General features: G+C 40.8%; 1 protein-coding gene across 3 annotated transcripts in view; it reads right to left on the reverse strand.

Moving 5' to 3' along the window:
• Positions 1 to 26,049, reverse strand: part of TBC1D9 (TBC1 domain family member 9) — a 111,171-nt gene that overhangs the window by 48,617 nt on the left and 36,505 nt on the right. For all 3 annotated transcript variants that reach the window (XM_058550115.1, XM_058550114.1, XM_058550116.1), the window contains exons 2-3: positions 16,014 to 16,124; positions 4,398 to 4,516 (exon numbers count right to left, since the gene is read on the reverse strand). In XM_058550115.1, coding sequence (XP_058406098.1) covers positions 4,398 to 4,516; positions 16,014 to 16,124 — 230 coding nt within the window. The remainder of the gene's footprint in view (positions 1 to 4,397; positions 4,517 to 16,013; positions 16,125 to 26,049) is intronic.

Genomic DNA, 26,049 nt, shown 5'->3' on the forward strand with positions numbered 1-26,049 from the left:
AATCTGGATCTCATGCCATAAAATCCTTTTTGATCTGCCCAAATTAGTCGTTCCAGGTTAGGCATAAAAATCACGTTCTCTGTGAAACTAACCCAATCCTAAAGGAGGACTAAGCAGTCTCACCTCCATGTTCTCTTAATTCCTACATTGGCTGAAAATATATGTCCCTCTACCACTAAAAATGAGTTCCAAAGATAAAGAGAGTGTCTTGAACACTTTTTTATCACCAGTATCTAGCATCTAAAAGATATTCAGTAAAAGATTATTAAATGAGTATATGTTGTCTTTCCAAATTAGAATGTATCTTAAGGGACATACCTTAGTCTTTATTGTGTCCTCCAGAGTTGCAGATTTCTAATGTAAAATCGTGTAAGAGTTAGCAACCCTTGGGAAATTAAGTACCAAGCTGCTGACTCCTGTTCTTGAGTCAAGCAGGATGGCTGTATGGCTGGCACTGGAAATAGCAATGTACTTTCCTGAGAGTATCTAACATAAGGTTGTTTCCTCTAATTACTTCTGACATTACTCCACTGAGAGAATAGAGATGTTGACTTTGATGGAGCTCACGGGAGATCCATTTTGGACCTAGGCTATTTCAGCGATGTGCAGACTTTGGTAGAATGCTTATTAGGGAACCAGGAGGCAGCATGAGGGCCCTACCTCTGGATGGGGAGGAGAAGAAGCCACTTCAGAGGGAAGAGGGATGGAAAAATCTTTCCCGGGTGGCAAATATACCTACAGCCAATGTGACATTTTGAAGTTATCAATGTCTTTAGAGGGGGGATAAAAAAATAGATAAGAATGAAAGAAGAAATAAATGAATGAATAGATAAAAGTGCTGAATGAGAACCCAGTAATAAGGAGTAGCAGTTGGGTCCCTAGGCAATCTCAATGGCCAACCAACTCAGAGCCTGGAGATTCTCAAGTGGGTTAACATTTACTCTTCTCCTGGACCATGTAGTAGGGCTCTTACCTAAAGTCAGAATAAGGAGAATATTAGTAGGGAGCGATGTATAACAAACCAAATGACACCCATGTTTTGAGTGGAAAAACATTACGTTCAGACTAGGCTATCTAAAAGATCTACTAAAAATCACACTTCTAATATGCTCAACTAAATTTTAAAAAGAAAATATTTTTAAATATAAGAGGATTTGTGAGGATTTAGAACTATGAAACATCACTCAAAACACTCTGGGGCCTAATACACTAATATCAACAGACCAGGCCTTGCCAACTAATTTTAATAGTGAGGATAATAGTCTCCATAAGGCTCCACTCCCAACTTTCCAACCTCTAAGAAAAGAGAGGGTCTAGAGCGCAGTACCTCTTTTTAGTTTGCTATAAGTTTCTAGCCAGGTGGACTGGATGATGCGGTGGAATATCTCCTTCCTGTATGTTCTACATAATATAAAATGGGTCACCGGGGTTCTAGACAACAGCTGCACATACCTTTGGAAAATTACTATGATCCAAGTATGAGGGATGTTCAATTATATACACAAAGGGCATGGACAAGTAATCCACAAAAAGGGGAAAATTAACTTAGCAAATATGAAAAAGTGTTCAACTTCATAATCAATCAAAGACAGAAAATTAAAACAATAAGACACCAACTTTTACCTATTAAATTTGGAAAACCACTTAAACAACTATAATGCCGAAAGTCAGCAATGATGCAATCGCACAGGGATTCTAATACCCTGACAATATCTACTAAAGTCCATTAAAAATGTGTAAACCCATTAACCAACATTTTGTAATCTATCCCAAAGGAAAAAAACAAAAACTACAGGAAAAGTTATATGAACAAAAGTGTTCACTGTATCATTGCTTGTGCATGCCCCCACTAGTCTAGAAGCTAAGGAGACATCTAGAAAGAGAGGAGTGGTAAGGTCAATTATGGAATAACATTGTTATCAAAATAACAACTAAAAATTATATAACAATATAGTAGATAGCAGTCAAGGAAAAAAGACGTGATACTAAATTATATGTACAGTGAGACTAATACTTTGATAAAATGCATACTAGAAATCAAGAAAGAAATACACAAAATGTTATCTATGGCGTTTGGATTATGGTTGCCTCCACAATTAATTATTACATTTATAATTTATGAAAGTTAATTGGATCTCAAAACAAATTTGTTGGTTCCCTTCATTACTGGACAATCTGTGAATGCTTAAACCATTCATTTGCACATGAATGACATTCTTTCACACATAATTGCATTAACAGCAATTTCTTCCTCATAATTGGTTTCAGGGGAATTAAGTCTGACATTTTTGGTATAATGAAAATGGTGAGAAGAATGGCTATTTGACATAATTGGTCCTTGATTTATTTTCTGTTTTTTTTCCTCCTGGCTATTGTCACTTCTAGGCTTCAATTTCTTCCTATAGCTCTTTATTTGTACCTATTTCCCAAAGATGATAACATTTGAGGGAGGACTAGGAAAAGCTAATTGAGAACCTCAACAGTGGCTCCTGGATAGAGAAGATGCTGCATGTCTGTACCACACCAATCGGCTGCCCTCTTTCACCCAGACCCTTCGCCATGATCAAATTAGGGATCCTCAGACTCTCTCCATTTACATGACTTCCCAGAAATCCACATACATCACTTAGAAACCAAATGAAGATGTTATAAAATCTGATTGGTTTTAACAATAAAACAACTCTCAATTATTCAAGAATAATTTTTTTGTCTGGAAGCTGCCATCTCCCCCCTAACTTCACACTGAGTCCTTTGCAATGTCTCCCCCTCTCTCATTTTTATCTCCTTCACTACTCTTTCAATCTCTTTAATAAGGATAGAGTACAGACTAAATCACCAATCTTGAAGCAGTGATAAAATATTCATTCTGAGGGGTAATGTCTGGGAGTAAGGAAGAAGCTGATATTATCATATGTGCTTTTGTACTATGCATTCCTCAGTAATTTTCTGTGGCCCAGTTAAAATTCAGCTGTCTCCTTCAAAAACATCAGACTCCACAGAACAATGAAATTCCATTTGTATTGTTCTCCTTATTTTTTTCTGAGTATAAAATTACTACATATTCATGTAAAAGTTCAGGAAAGTAGAAGAAATAAAATAGAAATTGACCATTCTGTGGCATTTTAATGAGAAGGACATGTCAGATCACTTCCTAGAACTCCTCCTTAACCTGGGTGCAAAGAAAGTCTTTCTCACTACGACTAAAAGTCCAGATGTTATAACAGAAAGAATTGCTAATTTTGACTAAATAAAAAATTCAAACTTTGCATGACAAAAGCTATCAGGAGCAAAGTCAAAAGACAAATGACAAGCTGAGAGAAAATACCTCCAACATATGTCATCAATAAAGGGCTAATGGCCTTTATATTAAAAAAAACTTAAAAATTAAAGAAAAATAAGACCAAAGTCCAACAGAAGAGACAAAAGACATGAACAGACAAAAATGGCCCCTAAGCATATGAAAAGATGTTCAGTTTCACTCATAAATGAGATAAATACAAATTAAAACAACACCAAAATATTTCTCCCCCGTCAGATTGGCAAAAACTCAAAAGCTTGATAATCCACCTTGTTGGTGAAGCTGTGGAAAAACAGGCACTCCCCTATATGCCAGTGGGAATGTAAAATGGTGCAGTTCCTGGGGAGGGGGATTGGGCAACATTCAGCAAAAGAACACAGACATTTACCATTTTGACCTGGCAATCCCACTTCTACCAGTTTATCTTAAAGATACATGCCCAATAATACAAAAATACATATGCATGAATATACATATACATATATGTAGCATTACTTATAATTGCAGAATATTGGAAACTACTTAAATGTCCAAGCATAGGAGAGTGGCTGAATTACCTATGGTGCATACACGCATAATATGCAGCTTAAAAAAAATGAACTAAATGCAACATGGGACCCTGGATTGGATCATGGAATGAAAAAAAGACATGAAGCAGAAAAATGGCAACATCCAAATAAAGGCTGTAGTTTAGTTAACAATATTGTGTCCATGTTAAAGTCTTAGTTTTGATAAATGTACCATGGTTACGTAAGATGTTAACATTCAGAGAAGCTGAGAGTAGGGTCTATGGGAATTCTCTGCTCTATCTTTGCAGTTCGTCTGTAAATCTAAAAATTATTTCAAAATAAAAAACAGAACTATTAAAATTAAACAACAACAACAAAATGTGGACAATCTCTATGAACTTACATGGAGTGTTATTCAGGAGTGAAGTGAAAAAACCAAATGCAAAGGAGCATATATACATGAAGCTTTATGTGTAAGAATTAAAGAGAAATAAGAAAAATACATATATCTGCCCATTTTCACAACTTTTCTATAAGTTTTAAATTATTTCCAATTGAAAAGTTTAAAAACAAAACAAAACACCCACTACCTGTATTTTTCCTCTCACAAATGTGGTGATGTCGTTCTCATTTTCAAAGATGGAGAGTGTCTGCAGTAGATTCTGCTCAAGCCATTCCCAGTGTTCAGTGATTTCTTTTCTGGAACCACCTGTATGAATGTAAAAATGATAATAATAAATGCAGAATTTAAAACATACATAAAAAACCAGGCTCACTTCATCAATATGCAATGCCATTACAGGAGACTACTGTTCCAACAACTCTGTCTTTAAATGATTTCTCTCCTCCAGAGGAGATACACAGAAGATGCTTAAGGATGTGGAAACCCAAGAGTAAGGACTGTGTTGCAGTCAAGTCTGATCAGGTGAGTCCAGAAACTTTTCAGACATCGTTTGAGATCAGAAGGCAGCAATGTCTCTCCCATTCCCTTTTCTGGATTGGAAGTTTAGCACCATCCTCCTCTTTTCTCCTTCCTAGAACCTGCACTTCACAGGGTAACTGAGACCTTGTTAGGATCCAAGGTTACAGTTGTTAAGCTGCAATGATAGGAGAGCTTTGGTCCACCACTGGAGATGATGTAACCCCCTCCTACAATGGGCAAAAAATCCTCACTCATTTCAATTATGAATGAGATGTGAAAATGGACCATCACTGGGGAATAGCAGCCTGGCTCTCATGAGCACAGTTGCCTTGAAATGTAATGGGATGAGGTCATCCTCACCACCTCGACCAAGTCACTGCACTTCGGGCAGTAACAAGAAGCATAAGCCACCTCGCCTGGCAACCTCCAAATTTAAACAGCCCTAGCACCACTCTGCTCACAAGTGCAGGGCGTAATGGGGTGATGTCAGGACGCGGTTGTAAAGATACTGAAATAAACTCTCTTTCCTTTTTTTCTTGCTCAGGGATTGTTAACGATCTTGCAGAAAAACAGTGTTTTATAAATCATATACATAAATTGTATGTATCACTCATTCCAGAATTAAAGAATGATTTGTGATTCCACTGATTCACCCTTCAGGCCTCTCCTTAGATTTCCAAGTTATCTTTTAATTGATTTCTTAAAAATGTTTTCGCTGTGTTCTTTGTCACCAGTCATTCAATATATCTCAGAATCTTACTCTGATTCTTGACAAAGAAAGGTGGGGGACACAAATGTGTCTACCATCATGCTCAGAACTGTGGGAGCAGAACTAAAGTCTCTTAGAGAATGAGAGGGGTTTCAGAGCCACTGTTTGAGGAAATGCAAAACAAAATCCAAGTTCATTTTCTTTTACTTTAAGCCTAAACACCAAAATTGCCTAGATGGAATGCTTACGTAGAGGATGAAAAGCAAATTTCTGAGTGGAGAGGCAGCCCCATGAAAACGCTGAAGAATAGATAGTCTGTGGCTCTTCATGGCTCACTCATTCGGGGCCACAGTCAAGCACATGTAAAAGCAATCAATGACTCTATACTACAGTGTCATGGCAAGAGCCAGAACTCAGGATGCCTGGGTCCCCTTCCCTCTCTGTCCCAAACACTTTACATGTAAAATGAAGACAAATGAAAAACAAAAGCAAACCCTTACCCATCTCAGAGCAATGCTATAAAAATCACAAGGAATAATGTCTACAGATACACCTTGGAAAGTAGAAAACACCTTTCAGACGCAAAGTACACAATGCCCATTTGGAATATTTAGGGAATGAATCATTTTGGAGTTTGCCAGCAAGCTTTAAAACATTTTAGACATTAAAAGTTTAAACAGTCATTGGAAAATTTTCTAAAACATACTGCGCCCTGTCTGTAAACAGGTCACTACCATCACCAGCTGTGACCGGCTGTGATACACAGATAGAGCCCCATCCAAGGTAAATGCCAGCCATGCGCCCTCCACCCGCTGTCCCATCTGTGCTTGTTGGCACTGTCAGCTGTGTACACCTTAGGACAGAGGTACTCCTGGGGACCCACAGGACTGCTGAGCTTCTGCAGACCCATGGGGCACAATTTCCAGCCTCTGATTTTGTGTTTCCTCCGCCCCTGCCTATGTTGATCACAGATGTGCCTTCCAGAGGCTGGTTTTCACACATGCCCTTGGTTCAGCCAGGGCAGTCTGGCTGTTGACTGGTGCTCTGCCCTTTACCAGGGAGTCACACCCTGTTACACTGGCCGTGGAACTCACTGTGCTCTGCCCTTTACCAGGGAGTCACAAACTCTGTTACACTGGCCGTGGAATCCAACCACAGTTCAACCTCACGATTTCTCAGTTGTCCTGAATAGAAAAGCCCATTAGCTACAAGACCTAGGGCAGAACAGGTGTGCCTTCAGTTTTGCACACACTGCTTTCAGTTTTCTTTATGCACGTATCCATATAAGTACATCCCCCCAACACACACACACAACCCAGGGTAGAAATGGGGTATGCAAGCATGCACTCATTCAACAAACATTTACTTGTACCTCCAATTTTCACGAGTTTCATATGAGGTCTACGTGGCTGATCCTGATCTTCAAGTAGCCATTTGAACACTCGTACTGAAGTTCAGGTTTACTATCCACACTGTTTCCTGACCTATTGTCTTCTCTGCTGCCCTAGGACCTCCTGCTCTCCACCCTGCCCCACTGCCCATCATTTCTATAACCTCCACTTTCCATCACCTAACATCATTTTCACCACTGGCTCTTTTCTCTACTTCTCTCTGCTTGGAATATAAATCCCCATATTCGGTCTTTCATTAACAGCACTGGCCCCCCTCCTACTGCTGCTGTTTGTTCAGTTTCCCCTCTATCGTCCATCTCCTATTGTTTCTCCCACACTTGTCAGTGTCACATGAAAAAGCTGGCCTCTTAGTGCTATCACCAGCCACTGCTCCCATGTATAGGAGAGGCACTGGGGCGGCAAATCTCAGTATCTTTAGGTCCTCAACTCTTTCAGCTTACTTGGTGCTTTAGGCCTGCTTCCGTACTACCAAAGAGGTTTCTTCTGGCTACAACCAGACCTAAGATTCCAAAGTTCCAGAAGACTGGGCTCTAGATAAAGAAGAACATTGTGTACTGTCATATGAAACCATTATCACCATATACTATTTGAAGAAAGAAAAAGACACAAATGCCATTAGCCAATGGTAGTTTCAAGAATTAACTATGGATTCCTATCTATACCCAACAGATACTTTCCAGAGAGAGTAATGTAATTGTACATTTTACATTTATATTTACCATGCAAATGCACCACATTCTCTGAACGCTTTCGTAAATGGACAAAGAATAAATGAGCACAGGTGTTCCAGGCTCCAGGTTCTGAAGACTAGAATTATGAGGACGCCCATAGGCAGAGCTGGATTCTCTTCCCTGGCAGATGAGACAAATTCTGAAGATGCCAATCTAGTAAAAATTATTTCTGAGGGCCGGCCCGGTGGCATAGTGGTTAAGATCATGCGCTCCACTTCGGCAGCCCAGGGTTCATGGGTTCAGATCCCAGGCGTGGACTTACACACCGTTCATCAAGCCATGCTGTGGCGGCGACCCACATACAAAAAAAAAAATAGAGGAAGATTGGCACAGATGTTAGCTCAGGGACAATCTTCCTCAAGCAAAAAGAAGAAGATTGGCAACAGACATTAGCTCAGGGCCAATCTTCCTCACCAAAAAAAAAAAAAAAAAATATTTCTGAAAGCAGGTGTCTACTTCTGTCTACTACTGACGCCAGAACAAACAAAGGGTCCACGTCACCTCTCAGAGAACACAGCACAAACGTCCTGTTAACAGTGTGAGAGCAGCTGTCTCTTTTGCTAGACCACTCTTTGGAACCAGCAAGATTCCAAAGGAAGCAGTTGGAATCCTATATGTTCCTTATAAATGGCTCTTTCATTTCTCTGGAAAATAAGTACAAGTGCTGCAATATTTAAGATCTCGGAACTTTTGTTCTGCTATTGTTTAAGGTGAGATAACAGAAAGCTCTTTTGCCATGACTGAAAGGGACTGGTCTATTTACCCAGCAGTTTGAGCAAAATGTGTTAGACGCTCAGAAGAGAAAGGAAGGGCTTGGCTGTCGACTTTCTGGAAAGGCTTCATTTACAGAGATTCAGCAGGAAAACCAGGCTGACCTGACTGTGCAATCAGCTGGAACAACAGAGAAAGCTGGTGTTGGGTATGAGAAGCCTTCAGGAAATCCGAGTTAAAGCATTCTGTCTTGGTAAACCTAGACCAACACTTGATGGGCTTAAGGTTATCTAGAAATTAATTTTGGAAAAATGGGAATCTTTATCGTTCAGAGTGGTTTTTTTTGTGTGTGTGAGAAAGATCAGCCCTGAGCTAACATCCATGCCAATCCTCCTCTTTTTGCTGAGGAAGACTGGCCCTGGGCTAACACCCGTGCCCATCTTCCTCCACTTTTATATAAGACACCGCCACAGCATGGCCCGACAAGCGGTGCATTGGTGCACGCCCGGGATCTGAACCCGGGCCGCCAGCAGCGGAGCATGTGCACTTAACCGCTACGCCACGGGGCCGGCCCCCAGAGTGGTGTTTTTAGCATATTAGCCACAGGTCCTGTGTATATATCTGAGCAAAATTTAAACATTATTTATGATGACAAAAAATATTAAATTATCCTAGACTAATTTCTCATCTAGTTTGAAATGTATCTTAAAGTATGTAAAGTCTGTTTGACACAAAAAGGAAGAAGTATTAAGATGGATGCACACATTGATTCTATCACATCTGGCCTCTGAGGATTAAGAACAAAGGCTTAAGGCCCCACTGACAGATATTCGGTGGATACTTCTTTGCAATGCATGATTAATAATACATTTTGGTTCTGAAACTACAGCACTGACTTAAAAACCTAAATTCCGGAATAACTGAGATGGTAAATTTTCACTGATCAAGACTGTGTGTATGCATGTGTGTAGGTATATATTTGTGTGTATACGCAAAAATAAAAACCACTCATAACACAGCAGAAAACAAAACAAAGCAAAACAAACCCACAAAACCTCCTAGGGATCAAAAAGCAGCCAACCTAGTATTTTCAGATATGAGAACATGTGGCTGTTTGGATCCCAGAGCTGATCCAGTCCTCAAATGAATAACACTTGAAGCTACTTAAATAAAGGGAACCAGATGAAGGAATCATCTATTTTATGGCCTTATCCAAACACAACCTTAGCCACAAAGATAATAATTTTGAAATTTAAATCCCAAATGAAGGCAAGAGTAATACTCAATACACTAGAGTAACCCCTACTGTCCCTGTATGTATTTTCAAAGCCACCATTGTACTTTCTATACCCAGAAAAATGACAAACTTGTATTTTGAGAGGGCAAAAGATAAAACCCAAAAATCATGTGGTGATTTGAAGCATTTTTAGAAACAAAAGGAGACTTATGTTTTAAAAATCCACATCTAATTAAAGCTATAATTATAAACAGGTTCAAAAGAAAGATAAGGATAATGTTATCTCTCACTTATTTGTGCTGACTAACGCCAGGCGTCACGCTTTAACTTTAGACCTGTTACCGCATGTAACCTCACAGCAATCATATGAGCAGCTCCAGTTACAATCCTTTCATAAATGAGGAAACTGAGGCTTTCATATTTCTATGAAATCAAATCCAGACTTTTCCAGCTCCAAAACCTATGCTCTCAAGTGCTACACTTGACCACCTCCTAACATATTTTAGAAGTGTGATGAGTACAACCAGAGGTTAGGTTATCTGGAGTAATAAGGAGACTGGTTATCAGGGAGACAATATTACACAATGGCTCAGAATACAGACATTGACGTCAAAAAAGTACACCTAGTTTCAAGTCCCCACCTTGCCACATACTAGTTTTGTGACTGTGGGTAAGTTACTTAACCTCTCTGTGCTTCAGAGTCCTCATCTGTAATATGTACTTAACAACACCTACCACAATGATTTGTGCTGGAGATTAAAGAAGATAATACATGTAAAGTCTTTAGCACAGGTCTAGAACATACAAAGCACTAAATAAACAGTTACTTTTGCTATTTTCATCATAAGCCACAAAACATATAGATCTCATCTTGAAATGTGATGCAGAAGATATTTTAGATTTCTGATGTCAGGACACTAAGAAATCAGCTGTTTGTTGCCTAACATACATCCAGCAGAAATCTCTCTGGCCCTGGCACCATTATGTCTGGATTGCAAAGTGTACATATTCCTGAAGTCAGGCATGCCTGGAACAACTCCTTGTGTGACTATTACAAGCTTCTCACATAACTGCGGGGAATCTCTTACAGGTCGTCACAATATGCTCACAGCTTTATAAACATTTGGAGGAAAGGGAGGCCCAGGGAGCTTACCCACCTTGGCAGTAAGAATCAGTGGTTGATGTCCTCATTTTACTTATGTGCCAAGGTCCTCTTCTACCTGATGGAGAAAATGTAAATGGCTATCTTTCTAGAGGGCAGTCAGGCTAGGGACACTAAAAGCCTTATATACACGCATATTCTTTGACTCAGCATATCTATTTCTATAAATTTATCCTAAGGTGGTAATTAAGGGACTGTGAAAAGACTTTGTTTAGAGGATATTCACTACAGTTGTTCAAAATGCAGTTACCATTGGGGGGGAAAAAACCTAGATTTCCAACAATAGCATATCAGTTAGGTAAATTATGTTATATATACAACAAAATATTATCTACCTATTAAAACTGACATTATAGAAATATATTTTACTGATATGGAAAGTCTATACATATATATGTATATACACACACACACTTGTCTATAAAAAGAAGTCTGGAAGGTGATGATTTGTGATATGGTATTATTGCTTTTAATTTTTTATTCTTTTTGCTTATCTATATTTTCTAATTTTCTGTAATGAAGATGTATTGCTTAAAGAAAAAAAAAAACCAAATTCTTTTTTTGTTAAGCTGCTATGTTCCCAAGGATACAAGAATAGTTCTTGAGGTCCACAGACCAAGAAAGGATCATGAAATATCGACCAACTTCCACATTATGTGTATCTCATGTGGAAGGCAACTAAATTACCCAACATTTTCTCTCTCTACTGAAGAGAAATAGCAGAAGCAGAACCAGAACCAATTAGCAATCTTTAATTAAATTCTGGGCCTTACCAGCTGCTGACCAAAAGAATGTTTAATCATAAAAGCCAGCATGGTGCTGCTTAAAAAGTACTGGGCTGGGAGTGGGGGAGACCTGAGAATTGGTCTCAGCTCTGCACTGACCAGCGATGTGAACTTGGGCAATTCACTCTGCCTCTTGTATCCCATTGAAATAAGACTGTTGAATAAGATGGTGGCTAATATATCTCTCAGTTCTGAAAACAAAGGACCATCTAGGCCCAGATGAGATTCTGGAATGGTAAAGAAAAAGGAAACAATCAACCGGCAGCCGAATCAAGGCACTTTCAGGGTGTGTTATCAGTGAGGTGTCCCTCAAGCATACCTTCCAGCTCATTTCCTTTATCAGGCCTGTTGGAAGGTCAGTGTATCCAGAGGGAACTGTCAACAGCTCCTTCTGTCTTTCTGTTTGTCACTCTTCTCCCCAGCTGTCCCAGAGCTCCTCTTTAGACAACGTCCTTGGAATTACCTGCATTTCTGTGTCCATATGTTCAGTGAGGCTGTATAACCCTTCTTAATGTTAGAACCTTCCATTTCTTCTAATGGGGAGAGCCAAATGGGTTGCTTTCTACTTAAGTCCACTGAAGGCCAAGGAGGGCAAAGGGCTGGCCTCTCTCCCACCTCTGGGAGCTGTTGGGGGAAGACCTGCAGCTGTTTAGGTCCCTAATGAGAGCCTCACGTGCAAAGCAGTCAGTCAACTGATTGACGGGGGATAGGCGGAATAGTCAGAGTACAACCGGAATAGTCAGAGTACAACCGGCTCGACAAAGCTGGCGGGACAAATTCCTACAGTACTGCCTCCTTTACGTTCTTAGAGATGGCAAAAAGTATAATTTACTGCACAAACCGCTGAGCAAAATGCAATTCAGTAGGCTAGAACTGACAGTACAAGAGAACACCAACCAAAGAGACGAGTGGCCTCATTTTGGGTAGTAGTGAAAAGAAAGTCATTACTTAGGAAGGCTTTTGGCTGCCCTTCCCAGTTAAAGATCTCAATGCCAAGGAAATGTAAAAAACCGATTTATTCAAACCAATCTGGATACAGACTGTTAGAAGATAATAAAAAGAAGCCTATGAAAATAATGTCTCACCAAATAACTTCTGCTTTTTTCCACCTCCTCTTTCTGTATGGTTCATATTGCCAAGGGCCAAGTGATACATATATCAGCAGTAAGTTAGACTAGGTCCAAAGATTCCTCCTGCCTGGTTCCATGTGGCCCAAGTCTAAGGCAAATCACACAACTAGGATTTACACTAAGACTACTACTCTTCAACAGAAAGCGGTCTATGTGAAGACATTGTTGCTAGATGCTCCCTTTAATTCAATTTACACATATTGAAGATTTACAAGGCGCGAGGCATAGAACAAGGTTTTGCAATCCCATGGATTTTACAGCATAGTGAGTTAGACTCATCCAATTTTCTGCTGAAGCTTCTCTTACAGCAACGATTCATGAAATTCAAGCAAATTAAAAAGCTCTCGACACACTGTCCCACCAAATAACAACCTTGTAGTTTATGAGAAAACAACATTAAAATTACAGACCGAAAGGTCAGCATATCAAAGAAATCTTTTTACAGTAGTAGCTTCTGCTCTTAAAATCCTCTCATGAAAGGGAGCCAGCAAGTTGGGTTTTAAACGGAAATCAATAAGAAAGAACAACTAATGGGTGGAAGACACTTTCACAATTGTTGTAACTTCCGTGGGGTCTTCCACAAGGAAATTCTGGAGCTATCTCTACAGGTAATCAACACACACAAAGGCTAAAACCGTTCTGGGTTTATTACAATGAGATCACGTAGTAGTGACAGGCATTACTTACTGGGAAAACGAAAGTACATCTCTTTATGACATAAATTATGCCAGCAGCATTTACTGCCTAGTGTTCCTTAGCCTTGGCTTGGGGAATAATTCAGGAATAACTCAGCTTCGTAACTCTGGTCTCTTTCCCACATGAGCATTCACAGGAGCATCTACTTTGTAGAATGGCAAAGCCCCAGAAACAGACTGAGTACTGTGATGTCAGGCAACGGGAAAGGAACAAAGGTTAGGGCTGAGGGGCTAGAAAAAGAGTCACAGAGGCACCAACCAGCTGCTCTCAGCACCGCGCACATTGACCTGGGAGAGCCAGGAGCCTAGAGCACTGTAAGGAGAGATCCAAGGGCTCTGAGGAGCTTCAGGCTCCAGAGGATCTCGAAAACCTCTGGGCACAAGTGGTGGAAGTGCTGGCAGGGGAGAGCGAGTGTGTCACAATGTCCTTTCCACACCCTCTTAAGTCGAGTGGTTTAGTAGCTCTGCCTAATTTCTAATTTCCTTTCTTTTTGCTTCTTCACTTGCTGGCTACAATGTCTATTTTAACACTATTCTAAATTGTTTGCCAACTAAATGTGGCACTTTCTCAACCAACTACCACAGGGCACTTGCCCTTCTACAGTAACTACTGGGCCGTCTCCCTTTGTACTGAATAAATCGAAGAGATGGCTGGAATGCTGTCTTACAGGAGCCTGGGTTACACTGGTGAGTCTGTCTTCTTCAGGGTCCCAGCTTCCCTCTTCCTTTATCCTTTATCTCCTTCCTCTCACTCCAATCCCCATCCTTCACTCCTAGGTGGTTTTCTCCATTCCCTGAACCCAGATGCCATTTCTTCATTCACCGGAATGTATAAATGACTGATAGATTCCATTGTTTCTCATGGGGCAGTTTGCATCTGAACCACAATGACTTGAAAGGGATACAACTACAATGTTAGAATTTTGGCTACTACTAAATCCTTGAGGGAGCATTACTAGGGCAGCGGAGCCTCCCCGCAGCCTGAAATCACCCCCAGACAACTTCCCCTACCTAGGGAGAAGGCTGGTGGAGATTCCTGTGTTTAGTTGGGTGCCCTGCAATCAAATGGCACCATATGGTACTTGTACACACTGGGCTATAATTGAATATTTACTGTGTTCTCAAGAGCAGAGACCGGATCTAATTATCTTTATATTTTTAGATCCCAGCACAGCACTGTTTCCTACCGAGTAGAGAGATCAATTTAAAAACTGAATCAAGTCAACTGAAAGAGCTCCCAATGGCCAAAGCCAGAATGATTTGAGCAATAAAATAGAGTAGCATTGGATTCTCCCAAAGTATAAAATAAATATTCATGATTTCATACTGATAAAAATAATTGAATAAATTAAAACCCCCCACTCCTTAAGTGTGTGCTGTGCACAGTGAGTTGCTTCCAAAGAGGACAGTATGGAAAGGGGAAGAAAAGAGTTAACTTGACAGTGGAGAAATCTGAAAAACACTACTTCAGTTGGATGATCAAGGACAACATCGTCGGTCATAAATCAAGCTGATAGTACGTATCCTTGCTTGACACGATATGATGAAAGTAGCACTTTATCTCTGTGATCTTCCTCACAAAAATCCATCACCCCAGCCTAATCACAAGAAAAACATCAAATAAATCCCAGTAGAGGGACATTCTACAATATACCTGACCAGTATCCTTCAAAACTGGCAAAGTCATCAAAAACAAGGAAAGTCTGAGAAACTTCCACGGCCAAGAGGAACCTAAAGGGATATGACAACTAAATATAATATAGTATACTAGCTGGAATCCTGGAACAAAAAAAAGGACTTCAGGTAAAAACTAAGGAAATCTAAATAAACTATGAATTTTATTTAGTAATAGTATATCAACATTGGTTCATTAATTGGAACAAATATACCACACTAAGATGTTAATAACAGGGGAAACTATGTATTTGGAGGGTATACGGGAGCCCTCTGAACTATATCTGCTCAACTTCTCTGTAAATCTACAACTGTTCTAAAAAGTAAAGTCTATTAAATAAAAAAAAAAATTAAGTGGAGGTAAAAAAATGAAATAAAGTGTCCAGTGCCCTTGCTTTTTCTATGGTTATTTGAAAAGCCACATGCAAACAAATGATTGAAAAAAGTCTTGTCCACTTTAGATTAGAAATTCTTGTGAGAAATCCAATAATAGGATGATTGTTCACCACCATTTTAAGCACAGCCACATTGTTACAGATTATCATCAGAAGAAAAATGATCCCTACTCAGTAGGAAGTAGTGTGCTAGGATATAAGTATTACTTAGTACACTCAAGTATTCCACGACTTCCTCTTTATCTCCCAGTGTCCCTTGGGGTTAGGCTGGGGCCATGTGACTAGTTCTAGCCAGCGGAGTGTGAACGAAAGTGGTGTGTGACACTTCTGGGCCAAAGAAGTTAAATGTGGTTGTGCCTCCACCTCCCACTTTTCCCTTGGAAGTTGATTTTGGAGGCTGTGTGCTCCAGAGGGTGTCACTACAGATGCAGGAGGCCACAGATCCAAACAAGACTTCACCAGAGTGAGAAGAAACCTTTATTGTGTTAAGCCATTGAGATATGGGGGTTCATCTGTTGAAATGGCTAAGGCTAATTACCCTGAAATACCAAGAGATTGCATTCCACAAATAAATGTTCCTCCTCTTCCGGCAGAAAGTTGTTAATTATAAGTTTTCTCCATATTTCAGAATATTGCTACTTACCACAGGCAATGGTCCAATAGACCAAAGAGTCTGGAGTCTGGTACAGGATTCGGTAAGGAGCCACCCGGGCACTGGAGTCCAGCACGACATCAAGGGTACCCACCAGGAGGCCTGAGGGTGGAGAGGGGGGAGAAATGAGTAAGGATTTCCTCAGTGCTTTCCCAGAGATGGTGTGAACACAGCCCTTCTGCTGGACCTCCCAACAACCCATCTCCTGTTGCATCCTACCTTGACAAAACTCTCCTCTTAGACCTGATGATGTCTGCCCTATGTTACTCGTTCCAACTAATTCCAAGAGAAACTACAAGAGCTGAAAGACAGTCTGCTGGTTTCAAAAATAATGGGAGGCTAACAAAGCTCCTAGATCAGTCCCTGGCATATGGTGAAATTTATAAATGCCTGTTTCAAATTAAGTAAGGTATTATGCACTTAAATGCTGGGGTCTCTGCTTCACCTACGTTATGCCCAATGTGTATTATTTTCCCTTTTTCATCTAAGAAACAAATCTTTAATTTGAGTAATTTGTCAAGGCCACAGGAACCAGTCATGTTCATCTGAGTCAGTGTGCCAGGCTGCCCCACATATTATTTTCATCTGCCCCACTTTTCTTTTGTATTGAAAAAATACAGTTCAGCTCAGCAAACGTTAAGTACCTAGCAAGTGCAAGGCAAACTGTGGGCACAAAGCTGAATGAGACAGAGTCCATAAGGCATTCATAATCTAGTAGGGAGCAGGTCAAGCAGCGTTTTAATGCTATGTTTAGGAGTGAACAAGGGCTGTGAAACAAGCATTTTCCTATCTCAATGGCAGAGTCCTTTTCCATCTGTCACATAAATCATTATAACCAGAGATGACTGGAGCCTGGTCTACACTCTGCAACGATGCAGTAATTAGGTGGAGGATCAGGAAAGGCATTGGGTAGCAGAGAGTTGAGTTCTTTGGGTTGGGAACCTCAGTGATCTGGCCAGGCCCTGGGGAAACTCGCTCACATCACACAAGTCCAGGCAAGCCTGACCATTCAACAAATGAATTTAGTTATTTATTTGTGAGAAATACAAATGCCCAGTACATCAATGCTCACTTAAGAAGAGTTCTCTTCCCAGGAGTACAAATTTCTCTTATAACCACTTCTCCTCCCCCTCCAGGAAGGTGTGCTTCCTTTATCCACACCAAGTCGGGATTAGACACCAAACATTTTCTACACTATACTAAAATAACATGGACACACACACACAAATTCCACATGGTCAAATAAATCAGATCCCTTACGTGGTAGGACAAATCCAAAACATTCTCATAAAGTACATGCCTATAATTATTACAAAGTCAGATAGAACTCAGCATAGAGCAGGGTTTGGACTTGGAAGGACCAATCAGGATCTCTAGCTTGTTTTTATCTGAGGGCAGACAATTTATTTCCAATGCCTTGGTTTTCTCAATTGTAAAATGGAGACAATACCATGATTACAAGGTTGTTCTTGAAGATTAAATATAATAAGACTTAGGGGAGGGGGGCTGGCCCCGTGGTGTACTGGTTAAGCGCACGCGCTCCACTGCTGGTGGCCCCGGGGTTCGGATCCCGGGCGCGCACCGACCCACCACGTGTCAGACCCTGCGTGGCAGCGTCCCACATAAAGTGGAGGCAGATCGGCCGGATGTTAGCCTAGGGCCAGTCTTCCTCAGCAAAAAGAAGAGGATTGGCAGATGTTAGCTCAGGGCTGATCTTCCTCTCACACACACACAAAAAAAAGACTTAGGGGCAAGAGGCTGGTTGGAAGGAGGGGTTTGGCACCTGTCTAGAACCTGCCAGACACCCCTTTATTTGTTTTGACTTTTACTTAGATTGCATGTTTATTGAGGATGGCTCTGGGATGGAACTGATGGTGGTTGGTGCTGGGAGGGGAGGCGAACGGCCCCCAGCCTCCCTGCTCGCCCACTTCTAGCACACTAGAAAGCACCAAGGTCAGTGCCTGCCCTCCAGCAGGCTTTTCATGATGTTCTGTTGACTCTGAACCACAAGTTCTTCTGAAGCTGTCAGCACCAGTATTTCTTGATGTGTTGTCTTGTAATGACGTCTTGAGGTTTAATTCTGACCATACCAAATAATACCCTGATATGCACGATACCACTGAAATTCACTTCCTTCTGCTCCGGCAGCCTGGGGTCATGGAAAGAGCTAGGGACACGTCAACTAGCATTCAGAAGAGCTCAGTTCTGGCTCTGATTCTGTTATAACCAATTCTGTGGCATGGACAGGCCATTTCACTTCTCATTGCTTTGATGTTCTCAGTTGTAAAGTGGTCATAATAGCATTTGCCTTCCTGAGCCAGGGGTATTAATCAAGAAGCCTAAGAGGGGTAAGCTATGGGGAAGTCCTACAGTTGTCCTTGGTCTTTGTCCAAGGACAGGAATCCATTTAGTTCACTCCAAACCACAGTGACCATTAGCTGACCTGAACACACCAGGAGAAACAAACTTTCACTAAAGTGGAAACTAATTCATTTGTTGGCTCTGGACCGTATGAAGCACATTAAAAATAAAATCCTTAGACCCTGCAGAGTTTTCCAAGGGGTAGATTTTCACATAATGCCACACACGTGTGCATCTTTGTTTTCTCTACTGTGACTCAGATTTGCTGCCAAGACCTCTAATTACTTTTCAATTATCTGCAGATGGAAGAAGAGTAGATTAATAGGAAAAACAGAAAAGAACGTTGGCTAAACTGCATCCTCTTCTATGTTAACTAAAAACATAATGAATCACTCATGATAACTGAATGTTTGTAATAACTGAATGTTTGAATCAAAAGAAGAAATAAAATGCCCAAAATACTAGAAGCGTCACATACGTTGGTCCTGAGGCACACAAACCTCAGTCTAGAGTCAGAGTTGCAGTCAAAGATTAGCCTACGTGGTTTAACGAGCCTCTAACGAGTGTCATGGTAGATGAAGATTCTTCCAACCGCAAACACAGCTCAGTGGCCAGAGCAGCCGACAGAGGTAGTCCTGGTTCTGGAATTCTTCAGTCCTGGCTCTGCCACTTCCCAACTCCCAGACCCAGCCTCTGGAGGCCTGTTCTCCCATCCTTAATGTCTCATTAGACCTCTGTACTCTTTAATACAGGAAGGAAGGTCTCTGAAAAGGTCCAACTCAATCCACCCATCTTGATCACCACAAATGTCCCCAATTAAAATCCGTCTCCAACATCCATTAATCTAATTGACAAGACCTCTGGTATCACTCAGAGATAAAGAATATTGAGTTGCTTAATTGCACCCCTGGAGTGAGGGCTTCTGATTAGATGCCAGCTCACCAATCCTGAATGTGCATTCACGACTGGCGCCACCAACTTCAACTTCCACTAAGATTTAGAGGAAAACTAACAGGTATACGCGCACCTACCACAGGGTCCATGCTGAAGTATTTTAAAGTAAATCACAGACTTTAAAGTATAATATTGCAATACTCACATTAGACTCATATAAAATTAGAAAATTTTTGTGAACATTGTTTGAAAACTGGATATCCAAACAGAAAGTAATATTGTGAACTGAGGTATGCAGCTGGCCAGTCAAATCAATACACTCTTCCATATTAACCCACAAGCAACCTTTCGCTTTGTAAGACTGACCAGTATTTTCCCTCCATTTGGAACTGTCGACGCAAAATAACCAATAACCATTCTACAGAGGAGAGAGATAAGGTTTTACTTGAGCCAGAGTGATGATTATAACCTGGGAAGGTCTTTTCCAGAAAGGAAGAAAGCGTTCTAGAGAAGCATGGTTTTCTGTACAGTCTTATACCTTTTAGAACAAAGAATATACATTAAACACACGCAGGATACATATTCATCAAAGTTTCAAAGAGGTATTCAGTCGCAAATTAGCAGGTCAACCTGACCCTGATGTCGGGAAAGGGAACTTAATTTAGGAGTACTAATACAGGGCCTCACTGGCTTTGCAGGGGGGAAAGCATGCATTCTTATTTTAATGGTTAAACCTGATGTACAATGTATGTTTGCTAGGCCATAAATCAGGCTTTTTAGTTTAAGGTGAACCAGTTTTGACCCGAACAGTTTGCCCATATACCCCAATACGTGAAAATCTCGTCAGAAGGTTGTGCTCGTCCATTAATTCTCACTTCCTACCACCTCAAACGACAGACTCCTAATAAACTAATTTCACCTCTTTCTAACCCTGATCTCCCTCCAAGTTCTGCTTCTGTAAATACTTACTGCATTCACTTAAAACTACTTGCAGATTTTGCCTTGTTCCATTTCTTCTCCTCTCTCCAGACTGGGAGCTCCTTGACAGCAGGGTCTAATTGATTCCTTCAGACTCCCTGGCTCTGCACTTTGCCTGGAGCACAGTAAGCCCTGAACACATGTTTGATGAATGGACAAGTGACGTATTTTTTGAACACCTAAATAATAAGTTATCACCATGCTGCCTAAATTCTATTGATACAAGGAGTCAAGACACTGGAAAAGAAAAAATACTCATTCTACATCCTCCATCCATACAGAATACTAGAAGATGGGAAATCTGGTCTAGAGAATCCAAAAAAAAGCAGCAATCAGGATTTTCTTAGAAGTCTTATTACTCATTCCTCTGAAATGGCTGTCAAAACACTGAACCTTTCATCATTTCCCACACAAAGCCTTGTTTTAGCAGCTGTTCTAGTCAGCTATTTCTGGTGTTAAACAATCTTTGATCGCCTGAGATAACTAAATCAAATTATGGCCCTTAAAATAACTCTTCCCTGCATCTACCTATTACATTAGTTCAGCGGCATCTTGTAACATAAAAGTGCTATTTTCAAAGAGATTCAGGAAATACTCTGCAAAACTGTTACCTTTAGGCTTCCCACCCAGCTGTGGGCACTAGAGGGTGTGTGACGCATAGAGAGTCACGGCTCCGCTCCTGGGCAGACCACCCTGCGGGTGCGGGTGGGGGGCAGGATGTGTCAGGAGAGTGATGGATACACAGGAATGTACCCATGACAACAATCAATGCATCTACTGATGATCTTGGAATAATTTAATGTTCAAGTGGACAGGATCCTAGAGATCACTCAGCTGCCCTCTATTCCCTCAGCCATGCAGCCAGCTGGAGACGAGGCAGAGATCTACAGAGACCGTGCCAGAGTGGGCAGGGAAGCGGGCTTAGCCTCAGCCCACGTCTTGATATGGAAACAGTAGTAGTACCCACTCCGAGAGTGCCCGATATGTACTAAGTACTATTGTTTAATGAAATATTTAAAAACCACAGAAAAGTATAGAAAATTACAAAATACATATACCATCACTCTGATTTTAACATTTGGCCTTAGCTGCTTTCAGATCTGTTTTTTTTTTTTTTTAAAGAAAGAAAAGGTAACACACACAGCGAAGGTCCCCTCTGTGCCTCCTGAATCCTATTTCCCTCTCTCCATTCACTAGTCTCAAACTATTTTGTATTCTTCCCATCCAGGTCCTCACACTTTTATTGCCCCCTATGTATGCACATGAATGTAGATTTAACTCTGATGTGTATTTTAAAATTTACATTAATAAAGAGTAGATATTGTTCTGCAACCTATTTTTTTCATCTAATGTTTGTAAAATTTACCCAGGTTATACTTGTAAATCTGATTCATTTATTTTAAATGTTGTGTAATATTCTACTGTATGAACGGACTATAACTTATCCATTTTCCTAACAAAGGACATTTGAGTTTATCTCCAATTTTTTGCTCTAACAGACACATTGCGATCATTTTCTTTGTACGTAATCCTTAAACATGAGAGCACATCTCTTTAGAATGGAATTGTTGGGTCACAGGCTAATTTTTTTGAATTTTTAAATGTTATTAGGTATTACAAAATTGCTCTCCAAAGTGATTGTGCCAATTTACACTCTTACCAGGAAAGTGAGAGAATATCTGTTTCTCCATAATATCTCCAACACTTGCTATTATCAGATTGTTTTTATTTTTGCCTATCTCAAGGGTGAGAAATGGTATCAATTTGTTGTTTAAATTTGCATTTCTCTGATTACTAATGACTTGAGCATCTTTTCCAATTTATTGGCCATTCCACTTTCCTATGCCGTGAGTTATTTACCTTTCCTACTGTGCTGACATTTGCCGAGAGTCTAGGTCAGAAATTCAGAGTTTACCATTTAGAGGCTTCCGCTAATATATACACTGGATTCCGACTCATTTCAGCAAACAGACACTGATATCTCAAAAGCCAGAGAGGCAGTACTCTCGGATTTACTTCTTTATGTGTCTTCTACACAAACGCAAGATTTTTGGATCAGTGTTCGCAGCCGCTCTGCGTCACTCCCACATCTGACTTACTCTCTGGGAAGACAGACAGTTTCTGTAGGTCCCCTGCTTCCCCCCCGTCCTCTGCCTGCTGCTCCCTAGATGTCACTGGTACATTCCCTGTAAGTCTTAGCACTTACGTGGGCTACACGATATTAGATAGAAAGTAATTACACAGTAACATCCAGAAGCAGCTGCTGACAGGTGTACAAGCTCCAGCCACATCATAATTTTTACACTTCTCTTAAGAAATCCCCTTTGTTTGCTTGTTTGTTGTGAAAGTCTACAAGGCTTTGTTTTATCTGATCTGAAATGTCCTGCCTTTTTTCTCTTTCTGGCAAACGTCTATTTCCCTCAATATGCAGGTCAAGGTGACCTAATGCATTTGTTCCGTTTTCTCCAACACCCTCCCCATCCTCTCAACACTCAACCCCTCAAACCTCCTGGCAATTAACTGTCCCCTTTTCTGAGATGTGCCAACCACTTTGCACTTCATATTACTAAGGTGGATATCACATTGTTTCCTACTGAAAAAAAAAACAAGTAGTTTCCTCCCACCAGTCCATGAGCTCCTTGAGGGCAGGCACAGCCTTATTTACCTTGGAATTCCCGAAGCCTACATTAACGTCCAGCACTTTATGCTGAATATTTATAAGATAGGCCACAAAGTTTTCAATTTGATGGACACCAGGAGAAACCAAGAATTATTTTCAGAGCTTATTCCTCTTTGTACCACACTATCCAATATATTAAGTTCTAGCAAATTGGCCTTAAATAATTACAATTGTCTAAGAATCATACAATGAAAGGAGACCAAGACTTGAGAAGAAGGCTAAAAATTCCATCCCAGAGAGTGTGAGATAACGCAGACCAAACTCACATCTGCAACTCTGTACCCTGATACTTCTCTAATTTCAGAAGTAATTTGTCACTTTTTAATGAGTATCCAGATTTATCCGGAATTAAGTTGGATCAAAAGCAGAGATATTTAGGGAAAGCACAAGTCTTTCTATTCTCCTACTTTTGGAAACTAGTCCAGAGATTAGCAGTTGTTGCTAAAAAACAAGAAAACCCAAAGACTTAATTAATTCAAACTCTTGCCTCCAACACACAGATTGGTGAACACTATGTTGGCACACCATACTGGCCAGGGGACCAGGTAAGAGATTAGGGAAAGTATTCTGTGTGCACAGCTGTGAAGGGGAATGCTGGATTTGCCAGGTGAGGGTCAGCTCTGCATTTATACATGCACCTGAGTTCATGGTGTCACCGTAAACAATGTGAAGATACACAGGGGCTCCTGCAGGCCAGCCAGTGTGTATGAGAGAGGGAGACGGACGATGATGGCTGTCTCTGCGTAAGGAGGTGAGGGATGTGGGAGGTTGCTGGGAGAGGAGGCTGGGGCTGGAGATGGGGACAATGTGTTTTCTCAGTTTCATAACCTCAAAGAGTGTAACAGCCTTTCTCAAGTATGGGTGCTACTGGCTACAAGGGAGAGAGCAATCTCAATACCAGGATTCCACCTTCAATGTAGAAGAGTCTAGGAGTGTTTTTATTTTCATACATATTGCATATTTGCCAACCCTTCTAGCATATTTAGGTAAAAATGGTTTCTCAGCACAGTTCAAATCACTGTTGTTGGTGTGAACAGGCTATCCACAACTCTTTCCTCTCAACTTCAACAGCTGCCTCTCATGACACCATTCCAGCCAGACGTATATCACGGCTGCCTGAAAATACAAGTTACTTGAGGGGAGGGAACCTGTCTTACCACACACAACATACACACACACACACACACACACACACACACACACACTCCCTCTCTCTTTCTCACAGGGGCTCGTCACTGTTTGTGGGGCTTTCCACTGTTTGTGGAAAGATGAATTAACAAGAACTCTATTAGTACAGGAAATAACATTGCTGACTCCGTCCATTAGGACAGTATGTCTCAATTAGGAGAGCACTTCTTAAACTATTTGTGGTTAAGAATCAGTTTCTGTTTGTTTGTTTTTAGTTTCCAATCTGTGGCAGACTGATACTTTTGTAAAATATGGTACACATGAAATACTAAACAATATTTATATAATATGAAAAAAGACAAAATACAAGCCTCCAATTTTTTAATTATTTACTTCGATAGAAATTGCTCTAAATTTCTAAATGTTTAATTTCAATTTCTGTTCTTTAGCTCGAGGCAATGGTAACAAACCGAGCGCTTTAAAATAGCACTAAATTAGGGAAGGGGAGACTGGTGGGCAGTAATTGTCTCAGAATTGTGTTTATTAGAATCATATGTATAGATTTAAAGAGCACATTCAATTCTATAATATAACATTTTATTTGGGAGATGAAAAAAATTATTTTCCCATTGCAAACTAAAAGAAAACTCAAGAAAATCATTTCTTTTTTTTTTTTTTAAGTAAAGTGTTTCTTTATTTATTTATTTTTTGTGAGGAAGATCAGCCCTGAGCTAACATCCATGCTAATCCTCCTCTTTTTGCTGAGAAAGACCGGCTCTGAGCTAACATCTATTGCCAATCCTCCGCCTTTTTTTTTTTTCCCCCAAAGCCCCAGTAGATAGTTGCATGGCATAGTTGCACATCCTTCTAGTTGCTGCATGTGGGACGCCGCCTCAGCATGGCTGGAGAAGCGGTGCATCTGTGCACGCCCAGGATCCGAACCCGGGCTGCCAGCAGCGGAGCGTGCGCACTTAACCGCTAAGCCACGGGGCTGGCCCCAAAATCACTTCTTAATTGAAGCCAAGAATACATGAATATTGGGAGGTATGAGTTTTCCTTATATATTTATCCCAAGGGGCACTGGTTTAAAAGTGTGAGAGTCTAAACTAGTGCATTAGGTGATCCTGAGAGACCTTTGACTCATTTCTCACCAAGAGGGGAGCAGGCTCAAGGGGGCAGAATGACAAAACTCAGAGGGGCAGAGCCCCCCACTGTGGCAATTCAAACTAATTCTGGCTCACAGGGTCTTTGAAATTCATACTTATATAAGTACCCAGAAAGTTAGGGCTCAAAAGGACAGATAGAAGCCATGACGTTCATATAGTCCACCACAAAAGATAAAGCACAGGCTGGTTTATAACTAAACAAACAGAGCAGAAGACTGAAATCTGAAGAGCACGTCGGTTGCAGAGCCCTTGTCATGCAGCCAATTAGTCTGTGCTGCTCAAACCTCCCCAGCACCCCTGAAGGCCACGTCTTCCAGGAGCTGCTCCATTTCACCCTGCAGGCCAGTCTCTTAAAGTCACACGCACCTCCTCCTGCAAAAAGGGAGGGCAGCTGGAATTGATTTTTCCTTCTCTTTGGGGCGGTGGCTGAGAACGAATCATGAAAACATTTTCTTAATACCTTATTTAACACCTCAGTAAGGCTCAGCTACATAGTTTGCAGGGCTCTGTGCAAAATGAAAAGGCAGGTCTCCTTGCCCAAAAATTCTTAAGAATTTCAACACAGCCACAGTAGAATATTAAACCAAGCCTGGGACCCTTCTAAGTAGAGGTCCCTGTGCAATAGCACAGGACACATACCCAGGAGGCCCGCCCTGACCCCAGCAGTGTGGAGGTGATTTCATCCCCACAGACGAGCTTATTGTTCTCAGACCTGTCCACGCAAAATAACCAATAAGCGTTCTATAGATAAGAGAAATGAGGTGAATTTACTTGAGCCAGAGTGAAGATTATAACCCAGGAAGGCTTTAGAAAGCGTTCT

Source organism: Diceros bicornis, chromosome 11 (assembly GCF_020826845.1).
Source record: "Diceros bicornis minor isolate mBicDic1 chromosome 11, mDicBic1.mat.cur, whole genome shotgun sequence".
Lineage (NCBI taxonomy): Eukaryota > Metazoa > Chordata > Mammalia > Perissodactyla > Rhinocerotidae > Diceros > Diceros bicornis.